The sequence below is a fragment of the Falco punctatus genome, assembly GCF_963210335.1.
Source record: "Falco punctatus genome assembly, chromosome: 3".
NCBI classification, from domain to species: domain Eukaryota; kingdom Metazoa; phylum Chordata; class Aves; order Falconiformes; family Falconidae; genus Falco; species Falco punctatus.
The window spans coordinates 108,475,319-108,489,906 of record NC_137582.1 but is presented as its reverse complement, the minus strand read 5'-3'; the positions used below and the strand labels follow the sequence as shown (position 1 = coordinate 108,489,906).

Here is a 14,588-nt window from a genome sequence, read left to right as displayed (position 1 = left end):
TTGCTGTTTATACAGGCGATGCTACCCACCAGGCAGGTTTTTGGGACAACCTTCAGGAGGCCAAGAGATGCTAAAGGTCCTGCTCCCTGTGGCTGCGGTATGGACAGGTGTGCGTGAAGGGAATCTGCCTTCTTAGGAGGCAAGAAATCACCAGCTAGCAGCTTTCCATTAAAATACAAGTGACAGAAGGTCCGTGCGCTGCTTATAGCGGAGGTAATTCCCCGGTGTCTTAATCTTCGGTGCTAAATCCAAACCCCCGTCCCTCCCTCATCATTCTAAGATACAAGCTAAGATTTAGCAACCTGATCATCTTCATGGAGGGCAATGGAAACGGTTTCAGGAATACCTGAGCATAAAGAGTCAAAGAGGCTTTGCAGCAAGACGTTATTTAGAGCATGTATTACATTCTCTGTTTGCAAAAGAACGAGGCTCCCTGGGAAAATGAGACGAGACAGGGTTCTCTTTCTTTTATCATTGCTGAAACGTTAAACAGATAAAAGACAACAAAAGGACTTGACATGCCTGGGGAGAAATGGGAAAATACAGGTAACTGGAGGGCATCCCATCCATGTGGGAGCCTGTTTTGATGAGCTGATATGCTTCTGCATCATTCTGAGGTGCTTTGACAGTAGCAGTCTATGCTCCAGGAGCTCTGCTGTCACACCAAGCTGGGCAGAACGTTTCTCTGTCAGGTTCTGATCGCTGCTGCTGCAACTCACAGCTGTGCTCTCCTGCTCGCCAACCCCAGAGCAGGCACTTCTGCCTGGCGCTGGCTCCCAGCCCCACGGATTTTGGCGTTCTCTCTGCCTGCTCCCTCCCGCTCACACGAGGGGGAGGCACTAACAGTGAAGAGCTGGGTGACGGAGAAGGTGATGAGTAGGCTACGGAGCCGTGAACAGCCTAGATAGATATGGCGAGGAGTAGGTGGGACTGAGGAGAGAGAGATGCCTGTGGGGAGGCTACAGGCTCTCCATGACTGGAATGTAGGAGGACAGCTGGGATTTGGGGGACACTGAAAACCTGGAGTCCTTGATGCTAACATTGCTTCAGACATCAGGAAAACCAGGAAGTCCCAGACAGTCATGGACAGGTGCCCTTTGGTGGGACCTATGAATTCACAGCCAGGGTTGCTGCTCAGAGAAGGGAGCTGCCTGGAACTGTTCCTCTCTATCGCAAGAGTCAAGCACAGGTCTTGACATTAACTTGACAAACTTTGAAACGACCTGCTACTCCACATAAACGAGTGGTGTCAGTGAAAGGAGCCATGCTACGGACCAAGGCTTTGCTTAGGAAACACCAAGCAGGAAATTCTAAAAAAGATTGATAAAAATTCAGCTAAGATACCTTTCCAGTGCAACAGCTTGTGAGCATGGAAATCACAGAATCATTTAGGTTGGAAAAGACCTTGAGATCATCAAGTCCAACCATTACCCCGCACTGCCAAACCCACCTCTAAACCACATCCCTGAGCATCACATCTGTGTTTTTTAAACACTCCCAGGGATGGTGACTCCACCACCTCCCTGGGCAGCCTGTGCCAGGGCTTCACCACCCTTTTGGTGAAGGAATTTTCCTAATATCCCATATAAACCCCGCCCTGGTGCAACCTGAGGCCATTCCCTCTTGTCCTGTCTATTATCTGGGAGAAGGGACTGACCCCCCCTGTCTACAGCATCCTTCCACGTAGTGGTAGAGAACCAAATGCTGATGCACTGTGTTGTAGCTGCCGTTGTGGTTTCTGATTCCTCCAAGCACAAACTTAGTACTTAACTGTCAGGGGACTGGACAGCCTGAGGGGTAACAAAATTCTACCAGATTTGACTGGAATCTCCTTAGTACTAGGGGAAGCTTCAGAAAGAAGGAATCACTTATCTAACAAATGCAGGGATCTCTAATAATTTCAAGTGTTTCTTCCATGCAAATACAGGCAGTTTCTGTGCATAGCACAAACTGTTCACTGAACCATTTAGTGTTTATTTATTCCAAAGTCTAACAGCAGCACATTTCAGCCTTTCTGGGGTGTATACATTGAATGTATCCCACAGCCAAGTAAAGATCCCTTAATACCGTATCATCTCCCTGTTAGGTGAGATGAGGAAATGTAGGTCCAGAAGGCATTGATCTCATGCATTAGAAACTCACGGGAAGAGCTTGAATCCTTTTGCACAACCGTGTATGAAACCCTCAAGGGAAACTAAACACACAAATATCGAGCAAGGCTAGAACACGAAACCTTTGCTTCCACTTCCCCAAGGTCTCTGGCAGCCGCAGAGACTCCTGCTGATTGCAGGAGGCATGTGTGCCTGGTATTCCCAGTGACCTATCAGATGAAATATTTATAAATTATTAAGAGCACAGTCAGTGCCATTTCTCAGCTCCAGCAGCACAGTTGATATTTCCAATCTCGCATATCTCCCTGCCTCAAAACAGACAGGTTTGATACCCATGCCATGTACTGCTGCATTAGGGTATTTCTCTTAATTGTTATAAATTTACAGCTTCCCTAGGGCAAGACGTGAGCTGCAGTGCCCCATCATCCCTACGTGGAACCTGGTCATTCTTCCACTGTGGAAGGCACACCTTTTTTTTTCCCCTGGCATCTGCTAAGATGCAGCAAAACATGAACTGGCTCATTCCATGATGCAGCTTAAGAGAAACCTACAGCTTCACAGAAAGAAGCATACCTGCTTTTGAACAGGAAAATAATAATCATATAGACTACACAGCACCTAGCTCTTTTACTGATTAACATATGTCTCCAACACACCAGTATCAAAGACTTGCTGGCTCTGCAAGCTCAGCACGTGAGTTATAATATGCTGGTAGAAAATTTATGTGGTCTTAAAACATCAGTGCAATGAAGCAGATTCTTACTTCTCTTTTGCTCAGAGATGACTTCGCGTAGGGCTACATTAATCTCTTGAGATACTGCTTCTCTCAGGAGCACTTACTCATCTGCAGTTATGCTAACACAGCTTCAGGTTCTGATCTTACTGGCAGCTGACAGGTTCTGAGCAGAATCACAGTCACTTTGGTCGAAAGGGACCTCTTCAGACCATCTAGTCCAACCCTCCTGCTCAAGCAGGGCCAGGCAGAGCACGCTGCCCAGGACTGTGCCCAGGTGGTTGTTTAATATCTCCACAGACGGAGACTTCACAACCTCGCTGGGCAATCCTCACAGTGAAAAAGCAGTTTCTTGCATTCTGATGCAATGTCACATTTTTTATATGTGCCTCTTTCCCTGTCACTAGGCATTGCTGAAAAGTCTGGCTCCCTCTTCGTTCCCTCCCATCAGGAATTTGTACACATTGACAAGGTCCCGTCCCACCCCACCCCCAAGCCTTTCTTCTCCAGGCTGAACAGTTCCAGCTCTCAGCTTTTCCTCATATGAGAGATGTTCCAGCCCCTTAATCATCTTTGTGGCCCTTCACTGGATCCCCTCCACTAAGTCCACATCTCTCTTGTGCTGGGGAGCTCAGAGCCAGACACAGTACTCCAGATGTGGCCTCACCAGCACTAAGTAGAGAGCGAGGACCACCTCCCTCAACCTGCATGCAAAACGCTCCTAAAAGAAAAGCCTTTGTATGCAAAAACGATCAAACCAACCTCATTTGAACTATTTAGCTTTTAGCTACTTAGCTCAGAATCCTTCCAGTGGTGATAACAGTTGCTAAGATCTCACTGAAAGTTAAGTGTGCTGCTGTGGGGGCAGTTAGCTGTATGCAGAGGTTTAGCCCAAATATCAAATGGAATATGAGTTTTACTCACCGATTCCATGTTTTGAAGGCATTGCTAGCTCTCTTGAAGAGGTAGCCTTCCATCACCACTCCATTTGGGGCATCTACATTAAACTCCACCTTTGAGTCATCACAGGAGAAGTCCTGCAAATAGAAAGAGACTGAGACTCTAACATGACTGCACTCTCTAGGACCAAGATGGAGATGAGTCTAATCAAAACATCAAGAAGAAAAAAAAACCATCTACGTCAAAACACAAAGGTTCAGGCAGAGCTTTCAGAGCATATCCCTATGCCTTAGTGCAGCCGTGAACAGCAGTCACAAATCATCCTCATTCCAGCAAGCTTATCTGTTTGCAGGAAAGTATTATACATGCTTTATTTCCCCCTCTGGTAGCTGATAAGGAGAAAGGCAAGTTGCTTATCATCATGAGGGCTAAAAATTCCCAATATTTGGGTCAGTCTAAAGCAATAAAGGTGCTTTTCACTGGCCAAGTGAGTGAGCAATGCTGCTGCCACCTCTCTGTTCTGCAAGGAGCCAGGAGCAGAACAAACTCCAGCTTCTTTACACAGGGCAAACAGGCATAATGATTTCTAGAGGGGAAGACTTATCAATTCCATTTTCATTAGCTATCATCATACACCACCTCCAATCTGAGCTCACTCAATTCTCTATGCTATGCTACCAGTCAGAGCTGATTTTTCAGGTTTGCCACTGATTCATCAGATAGATCTCATGGATTCTGACAGCTGGCAAGCAAGACACAGAGCAGAGGGAATAGTAGCTGCTCTCACAGAACATGGGATCCTTTTCCCTGGGGAATAGTCTGCCTCCTTCCCAAGAGAAACTAGGTCATGAAACCTAAACGACTTTCCCCTCTAACCTGTGGAATTGAGGCACATTGTCTCTTTGCACGCTGATTCCACTCCAATGATGCATGCTACCCACACCTCCCCCTCTCTGGAGTGCAAATATTTCTCCCTGTACTACTTGGTTCAAAGACAAAACAGCGCAGTGCAAACAGCCCCATTAAGTTAAGTGCCTTTCCTAGCTCAGCGTATGAAGACCCTTGTGATGCTGTGTTGCTAGGCAACATGCACTTCACTCTCATTAAGATGAGTTATTTTCATGTTCAGAGATGCAAGCTTGCCTGGGAGGTGTCACAATAATAATAATACTACTGATACAGAAGGAGGAGATATAATGCGACAGGACTGAGTCATTCCTTGGAAAGACAGCATGATGCCCAATTAGACACTGGAAACTGCTATAAGGCACCCAATTAAGAGTCCTGCTCAGCCCTAAATTTTCTTGCCATTAGAGGGTGAATCCCATGGGGGTCCTCTTCTGCAGATGTCTTTTATGTACATATTGCAATCAAAGGCTCGAGGGAATTCTCCTCTAACTCACAGATAGTTGCATCTGTGATTTTTGCAGAGCCGCTCCACAGTGACAATTCTACAGTCAATGCGAATCCGCGTTGTCTTGCAATACATAATTCAAATATCCAAAAACGTGGAGCTTGTTGAAAAGCGCACAGCAAGCGTAGGGCCGAACCTTTCCGAGCACATCTTAAAAATGACCACTTAGCTGGATCTTGCTTTGTAGAAGAGGTAAAAATAAGGGGGAGGGTCTAAATATCATCACCTGACTTCTTCAGCTGTCCTTAGATAATGAAGCTGTGTGACGGTAAGAAGGATATATTGCCGGTGAGTGCGGGAGGAACAGATGGGCCATATGCGTCACTACAGTAAATCCACTAAAAACCAGCGGAGTCAAGCCAGGTGTGAATTTAACCTCGCTGAGGCTGTATTGTATGACACCTCTCTACCGACCTGAATGGCTTAAGCAGACGAGCTGAAGGCGCATGAGTTGTTCCTTGCCTTTGAAAGGACTCCAGCATGCACCAAGCCCAAAAAAAGAGAAAATGACACACAAAACCCACCAAGTGCATATGAAGCTAAGAGAGAGCCATCTGGATGATGTCCAAACATAAAAACACATTGCTGGGAAGAATGGCTTGTGTTTGTGTTTCTCTTCCTTGTCTCGTTGGTTAGGAAACATCCCCAGGCCAAGTGCTGCTCATATTTTTGCTGGTGTAATTCCTGAGCAACTCCACTGCTATCAACAGAACTACTGAAGGGCAGCTGAGGGCAGAATACATTGACCTGAGTTGTAAGTGGGTTTTTGCTTTCCACTTGCTGGTTTGAAAGCCTCTGCATTAATATCCTTCTTCTCATCCCTATGGATATGTCTCTTGGAACGTATTACTTTATATAACAAAAGGAGAGATACGAGGGATAAGGACCAGTCTGCCTTTTACGCCCAGGGCACGCAGCAGTCTGATCTTCAGGGGAACTTGGTTCCATTCCATCCTACGCTGCTTGGAAGCACCTGAAGTCTTTGCTCCAAAATTATTGAGAGTGTTGAAAGACTAAATAAAGGGGATAGTGAAAAAAATCCAGTAATCAACCCCTTGATCAGTATCATTTTTCCTCTCTCAGCCAGGCAAAGGCCAGAAGAGGGATGTACAGAAATGGCCTGAGTAGCTGAAAGGCAAAATCACAGCAAGTGCAATTGTGAAACTTCCAGCACACCAGAGCAAGCTTAAACTACAGGCTTAATGGATCCCTAAACACATCATCTTGCTGCAGCCCACAAAGGGAACTTTCTTACCACAACCACTGAAAAAGGGGAAATTTCTGGGAAAAAAGTTACAAGAACATCTGTTGAAACCTGCTTCCAGGTCAAAGCTAGCTTAGAAACTGTCCGAGGGGATGGATCGCTTTGCCAGCGGTGTCAAAACGTCATGATAGTGTGTGGCCACAGCTGGATGCACGCAGATGGGTGACAATGAACGCCCTTACCTGGGTGGCCTCCCCTCGGGGTGTCCCTCTATCTGTTCTACTCACTGACACAGATTTTAATCCTGTTCTTCCGCAGAACCGAGTCGAAAGGTCCTGGCTGACAGGACACACATCACAAACTGTGCCCCCCGCCAGTCCCTCTGTGACCCTCACGGGGAGGCAGGGCACCAGGGGAGTGCCTGACTCCACACAGAACTGGGAAATCCAACCCTTCCAGCCCCGCAAGCCAAGCCACGATGTCTGGAAGGTGCTGGTGAAGAAGGAACACGTCACCCACTCCACAACATTCCAAGTAGGTTTCTTGATTCAAATCTTACCCTTGATAAAGCAAGGTAAGAGAGTGAACACAGATGATTTCTCTCGTCCCCTCTTCTTCCATTTTCTGCTATACATGACATTGTACTTTAAATGAGATTATTATTTTAATGCATGATTTTAATAAACTACCTTTTGCAATGATGGGAAGCATTTGGTAGTGTACATGGAGTAGGCAAGTCTGCTCTAAATGAGTTTGGACTGATTAATTAAGCCTGCATTTAGCACCTCATTGTCTCTGTAACATGAAAAAAATGCTTGACATGGGAAACGCTTCGTAGGATTGGGATCTGAATGGCTTTGGCTGCAACCACATACACAGTCCAGATCAGAGACTGTGCTGAATCACACATGGGTAAAATAAATCCGACATGTTCCAAAAGAAGAAACCAGATCGCTGTCATCACCTGCTTCTCTTTCCTTCACTGGTTTTCAGTCACACCAATTTTGTCTCACTGTCCCATCCCCTTCCCGGTCCTGTCACTCTGAGTTTACACACGAGGCTGCCTGGGAACTGATATTCTTTTAGAAATGACATCACAATGGTTTCCATGGGAGCACACCAAATGATGCTGAAGCAACAATGAAGTAACACACTCCAAGAGACACATCCATAGGGATGAGAAAAAGGACATTAATGCAGACGCTTTCAAACCAGCAAATGGAAAGCAAAAACCCAGCACAGGCGCAAACAGATCCATGAAAGAAAAAAGAAAAGGGGGGGTGGGGGAAGGGAAAAAAAAGGAAAAACCCCTATTTGAAGGTTGCCTCATGGCCCACTCAGTTAGGAACTCCCCCGTCCATCTCCACACAGCACACCCGAAGACTGCTTGCATTGCAGACGCCAGACAAACTCTTCCGATTGCTCCTGCGAAGCAAGCATTTTGTGCAGAGAAGATGGCTGATGAAATGAAATAAACCTCCAGCTTCTAATGTGAAAAGTGAAGATGCCCCTCATCAGCCTGGAATCCTTGGCGGGGGGAGTCTTCAGAGTAAGGAGCCCTGCCTAAAAGCCCACCCGCTGAAGTAGGAAAGTCTTGTTTATGGGCTCATTCCCACCCCAAAGGGAACATCACCTGGCTGAGAACAGAGAGAACCTCTCTCTAAAATACCAAGATTTCCTTAAAATTCTTTGAAATACAATCACTGTGGCAATGGCCCTCCCTGAAAAGCCACAGCGTTACTCCCTCAGTGCATCAATGCAATGTGGACATAATGACACTGTCCTTTTCTGTACAACATTTTGATTTCTACTGATAGAAAATACTGTCAGAACCAGGCAATCACGACCAGTGAATCATTACAGTCCAGGTGGGTTTAGATATTCAGAGAAATATATCTTACTACCAAGCCTCAATGTTAATCTCTTTTCAAACGATACCACTTAGGGTAAGTGACAACACACGCGATACATCCTTTTCCCCACAGAAGACAAAGGCTTTTATCCAAAAGTGCCCTCTTTAATTATCCAATTAGAATTTATAATTTAACAATAGTATTATGTATGCTCCCAACAACATCATGTATACATCCATGCATTGGAAACAACTTCTCCTGGAGGTGAGTTTAAAATTGCATTTGACTAGTTCAGCTATTCGGTTCTGAAGGGAACATAATTCAGAGGAATATTCATATTCCCTAAAGACGCACGCACATCCCTTCCACACAAACACTGGTGCATGCAGTCTGTTCTCTTCTGGTGCCTGAATATATTTGGAGCTTTTCTCTATCTGGCTATTTTTACCTCTGTGTATATACTGCGAACAATCCGAGACCCTCAGCGGCAGATGGAATTTGGAGGAGGGCTCCCCCACCTACACTCCGCTCTGTGCAGACAGCTTTCATTCATTCTGGCCAAATCCCATTTAGAGACCTTTTGTTTCTTGAATTTCCTAATGCCAAACGATCTCCCTGCTCTGCAGCTTGCCAGCAGATGATGCACAGAGCTCCGTGCCCTGCCCCAAAGCTTTTCCAAGCCAGAAACAGAACCAAGCACGTTTGCTTTCATAAAGCTCTACTTGCTTTTGGGTCACAGCGGCAAGGTCCTACATCACAAATCCTCGCCCCCCCCCAGGGAAAAGCACCCTCTAAACTTTCTCCCCAAGTCAAAGCAACCCTGCAGGAGTCTCCTTACCAGGAGGTATTCAAGCCTGCTGAAAATCTTCATGATGCCAGCTGCAAGGGAGGTTGTGCTGCTCTTGCCTAGAGAGCAGGGAGCAGCTCTGCGGTTCTCGCTCGCTCTCCGTTCGCTCTCTAGAGTAGCATCTCTGCTAAGCACCGTGGGCTGGCAGGGAAGGAGGGATTTCTTTTTCAGCCCCTTCTCTTTTACCCCTCCTACTCCTTTTTGGGAGCTAAAAGCTCTGGTGGTGGCTCCTGTCAAAGCGAGGGGCACTACGAGAAGGAAGCCTGTCCAAGGAAGCCTGCTGGCCTCTGGGGACCACCTGCTTACCCCCTCCTTGTGCCTCCTATTCACAGTCAATCAGCTTAGAGCAAGGGCTAATTATCATACAGCTGTCATGGAGGCACAGGAGGGAATGGGAGAAGCCAGGCAACACAGAGCCAAGTTGACAGGAAGATGCTCACCGAATGCCTCCCTGACCTTAACACAGCCAGGCTCGCCTGCCTGTAGCCGGGTCGGCTTCTCCCAGCTTCTGGAGCAGAGCCAGCCTTTGGGCAGTGATTCCACGCCTGCTCCGCTGCAGCCACAGAAATGAGGGTGTTGAAGTGCCATATGGCCCCCAGTTGATTATCTACCAGCTGGACTGAACGAGGCAGAGAGGTCAGCCTTGGCACTCCATCCTCCCTTCCCAAGCAAACGGGCAACAGGAGCACAGTTGCTTCCCTGCCTGCTCCGGGCTGGGGAACAGGCAGGAGGCTGCAAAGAGGTTTTTATGTAGATAACTCTGTATCCTGCCACTTGCACTGTGGCCTGTCAGTTTTGGTGCAGTGGAAGGATTCAAGAAGGTCAGGATCTGTGAGGGAGGACTGGTTTAAATGCTACCGGTTTCTCTATTCATTTCCCACTGGCAATAATTCCTAGGACTGTGTGTACTGTGCTAAGTTCTCCAAAATCTTTCCCCTCAGTGGTCCAACCTACACCAGGTCCTGTGTGTCTTTGTGCGTCCATCTGAAGGAACTGAGCCCATCTAAAAAATACGAACTCGTCACATCTGTGGTTTAAGACAGTGCAGTTCAACACACAGAAGCAACGTGGGAAGCTACGAGACCCTCTCCTCAGCCTCCTCCAAAATGTATCGCAGAGCACGGTCCCCGCACACGTGCATCCCACACACAGGAGAAAGGCACCCCCAGCCTTCATCACGCCGAAGCTCTGCACAATGGGAAGATAACCCAAATATTTATTGTGGGTTTATTTATTTATTTATCAAACAAAAAATATTTAAAAATGGGAGACTCTTCCTTCCTGCTCGCTGATTTTATTTGAAACCTTTTTGTATAAGCAAGTGTTATTTTTATATGAAGTGTGAAGCCGCAAATAGACATCTTTAAGGTTTTGGAGCTGGGAAGGCAGAGAGTGCCATGGTTAAAATGACAGCTTGAAATGACAGCTGCCCTAGAAATCTGCCCCAAAGGTGGCAGATGTTCCGTGAGGGAAGATGGGGAAAGGGTGGCACAGGAATAAAGCATCTAAATTACAGTATCAAAGAAAATATTCAAGATTTATGCTGAGTTTTTCTCTCCTACTGAATTTATTTTAATTAAAACAATAATGAAACAAAATGCCATAGACCATTTCCTTATGAATTTGGCTTTTAAAAGGCTGCCCTCCATGCCTCACAAAGCTGCCCAAAGGCTATTCAATTCCCTGTCTTTGGAATCTGGGTAGCTTTCCCACCCCAAGAACACTTCAAAATGTATTATTTCAACTAGATTCCCTCCCTTTCTGTCATGCCTTAGCAGGCTGTTCAGGGAGGACACTCTGTTGAGGTAAAAAGGATAATTCTGACACCACTCTAATGAAGCACAACTAAATCTCCAAATTTTTCAAGAGACCAGAGGGTATTCTGGGCTGAGCATGAAGACATATATTCAAATACGTGCTGTGCTCCCTTTGGAGACGGCAAGATGCTCACCAGATGCAGAGTGCCATGCTCCATCGCAAAGGGAGGAGCAACACTGACTCCGAGCAGCTGAAAAGCTGTCTCCTAGCACTTTAAATCCTACATTGCAACAGGGATGCTCAGCTCTCTTACAAGCCTACGGACCCAGAGAGCCACTGCTCTATGCATATGTATCCCGATGAAGAGTAACTGCTCGTCCTCCCTCTGGGAACCTGTCCTCTGCTTCACCCCCTGTTAGTCCAGTCAGCAAAGCCACGAAAAGGGATTTAACCGAAATGCACTGTGCTAGAGAGATTTTTCCATGTTTCCTTGAATGAAGTCATCACTCCAGCAGAGACCCAGGGGACCTGAGGGTTCAGAAATGGATTTACCCCTCCCTCAGAACACTTAACCAAAGGCAGCATATGCACAGGGAATGTCTGTCATTAGCTTTCAAATCTGGTTATGTTTCCATCTCAAGGGTTATGACATTTTTGAGGGTAAGCATTAGAAAGGAAACCATGGCCACTTTGATTCCTCCTGGTGAGAAGTATTGATCCCCACAAGTGCCTGCCAGACGGACTCCTCAGCAAACCCTACGCAGGGCTGCGTTCGTGAATGGTTCTCTCTTAGGGCTCTCTGAAATCCCTTCTTACTACACCCACAGCATGTGACAGCGTGTGTCAGAGTGTGCTGTGTATGTCACAAGTCCACCAACACTCTCTGCCAGGAGCCTCCCACCAGAACCGTGGTCCTCAAAGTCCCCCAGGCACTAAACATGCACCGAGTGCCAGCCAAGCACTGCTGCCACTGCAATACTGACCTCTGAGTCAAGACTGACCACCACACAAACAGAGGGACCTGAAATCTTATCTTAGCACAGGACTGAAAACACCTTTGATGAGGATGAAACCCAAATCACTTGAAACTGGGCTTTAAAATTCCATCTCTGGTGTTCACGTTACACCACCAATGCTAAGACAAGGTTTCTTTGTTTTGCTTTCAAAGGCAGGACTTCATAAATATCCAGAGCAGCAAAGTGTTAATTCTGAGAAATGAAGATGCCAGAAGAAGGAAATACATGTGGGTACTCACCTGTAGGAGGGTCTGCAGGGGCAGGTCAGCAATCCATGAAGAAAAAGAAGGAAAAGAGAAAAAAAAATTAACTGATGTTTCTGTAAGCCTTGGATTTGGAATCATTGGTCCAATCCAATGGTCTGGAAAATCAGAGCCCATGTTAACCAAAGATGCCTCCTTACTGAAGGCTCAAATTTTTTTGATAATAAAGCCTATTATCTTGCCAGTTCATGGTGGTTACCCCCAACTACAGCAGGTGAGAAGACACACATGGTGGGTTACCATAGCTCAGCTGAAAATAACAGCTTGCTTAGCCATGGCAGCTCTATGGCTTGGGTCCCCGCAGATCTTCCCAAAGTTACGCTGCTCAAGGCTGTGGCCACGTCATGTCACAGGAGCCAAGCAAGAATCATCTGAGCTGCAGTTTGGAGCACACTTGCAGGAAAGAAGTTCCCTGCAGCACACTACTCTCTCAATAGCAGCATGGAGTCCTGCCCTCTCTCCCCCACGACCCACGAGCATCGCTTCAGTGCGGTCTGAGCTCCCCAGGTACAAAGAAAAGGCTCTGCAGCAAGTCCTGCCTATGGGGACCAAAGGAGTGCTCATTTATCTGCTGGGTGCTGTAGCAGGGGCTCTGGCCATCTGGTTGGGTTGGGCACTCAGGCACGGTGCCATGCTGCTGCCTCACCACGGGGCAAGGCACGGGAGAAGCGTTAGAATGGACACATCAATACGGCAGTAGCTGCAGGTCATGGGGCTTGCCAGATAAAAGCTAGCTTGCTCAGCCAGAGGAAGGATGCAAGACTAGGAGAGAGGAAGAGAAGAAGAGAAGAGAAGAGAAGAGAAGAGAAGAGAAGAGAAGAGAAGAGAAGAGAAGAGAAGAGAAGAGAAGAGAAGAGAAGAGAAGAGAAGAGAAGAGAAGAGAAGAGAAGAGAAGAGAAGAGAAGAGAAGAGAAGAGAAGAGAAGAGAAGAGAAGAGAAGAGAAGAGAAGAGGAGGGAGAGGAGTGCTCTGATCTCTCCCCAAAAGTAGCTCTGCTGTGCAGTCAAGTTATTTTCACAGGCAACTACAAACAACTACAGCCACTCCTCTATCTCAGAGCCATTTATAGAATATGAACCTTTGTATCTTCCCACACCCTCAGCAGCACAGAGGGAGACAAAGCGTAGAAGGCAGGCTTGCTCAGAGGAGGAGCAGGTCAGCGGCGGAGCTGGGAACACAGCCCAGGTGCCCTGAGCCATGGGGTCCTGCCTGTGTCCCTCTCCCTCGTGTACCTAGATGCGTCAGCAGCTGAAAGCCCTGCGTTCCGTCAGGCTTACCTACTACTAGCTAGGTCTCCCAGCGTCCATCCGGTTATTACTTTCATCTCAACAACTTCTGCTGCAGCTGCTCCAGGCTGTCAAAGACTAGCCCAGCCAGGCCCCTCATCAGGCAGCAGTTGCCACTTTGAGCCAGACAGCCACACTAATGGAAAGAAGTGCTGCTTGCACCAAGCTGCAGCTTCAGGACTCACCCTCTGCTGTATCAGCGCATGCTTGTGCTCCATCTCCCTCTTCTCCACTGCCGAATCAATCACCAGCTGGTCCAGCTAAAGGCAGGGAGGAGAACAGCAGGCACAGAAATCAGGAAGGAGGTTTTATTAGCCACCGTCCATCTCTGCTTCTCTGCTCCGGGATTACACCAGCCCTACCTAACATCCCGAGTCCCCACAAGAGGGGAAAAGGGCTGTGTTTGGGTGTGCACTGGAAGTAACCATAGCTTTTGGCTGCCACCCCATAATGCAGCATGGCTCATCCAACAAGCATGATGCTCAGACCACTCCCTGACTACCAAGTACAGTAGCTGAAAAGGGAAGAGGATGTCCTCTCAGGGTGAAGGGGTACGAACAGGCAGGTCGAGTCAAGCATACCCGTCAAGCATACCCCTGGCCCCTCACCTCTGTGGCTAGTTTCTTCATGTAGGGATCCAGTTCGTGGAGAAGACTGTAGCCCTGCTGGAAAAAGGCGTACTGGGCATGCATGAAGGACAGCATCTGGGGAGGGAAAGGATAGCAAGGTCAGAGCAGATTCTGGGACAAGGCGAGTGTGAGAAGTCCTTATTATCCCTTATTACCCACAAAGAAGTCTCTTCAAGGTCTAACGCTTTCCCTTCCCAAAGCAATCTATCCTTCCTCACTGTCAGGCAACCCCTGTTGTGAGCATAAAGCAGTACAAGCAGTGTCCTTCACCCTCAAAAGTCCTCTCCAGTCCTGGCCTGTGGAGCATCCAGCTGGTCCTTCATTCTCCCCTCGTTAGCATACCTGCAGCCCCCAGAGCAGTCCCAGACAGTATCTCCAGGGCAGACCGAGGAGTCGGTATGTCGACCCATGCAACCTGAAATGGAGAGGGCTGCCTTTCATTGAGTCACTGAGAGCAGCCACAGAAAACAGAGAGCGCCCTTACCGCATCCAGTATTTCAAACTTCTTCTTGGCCTGGAGGACATTGATCTGTGAAGGAATGGAGATAAAACTCTCAGCACTCGCAGCGTTAAGC

General features: G+C 47.4%; 1 protein-coding gene across 8 annotated transcripts in view; it reads right to left on the bottom strand.

Moving 5' to 3' along the window:
* The window catches only part of ACAP3 (ArfGAP with coiled-coil, ankyrin repeat and PH domains 3), a 95,423-nt gene that overhangs the window by 13,183 nt on the left and 67,652 nt on the right, over window positions 1-14,588 (bottom strand). For all 8 annotated transcript variants that reach the window (XM_080379686.1, XM_080379685.1, XM_080379684.1 and 5 more), the window contains exons 7-11: window positions 14,498-14,542; window positions 13,993-14,088; window positions 13,570-13,644; window positions 12,076-12,087; window positions 3,769-3,881 (exon numbers count right to left, since the gene is read on the bottom strand). In XM_080379686.1, coding sequence (XP_080235812.1) covers window positions 3,769-3,881; window positions 12,076-12,087; window positions 13,570-13,644; window positions 13,993-14,088; window positions 14,498-14,542 — 341 coding nt within the window. The remainder of the gene's footprint in view (window positions 1-3,768; window positions 3,882-12,075; window positions 12,088-13,569; window positions 13,645-13,992; window positions 14,089-14,497; window positions 14,543-14,588) is intronic.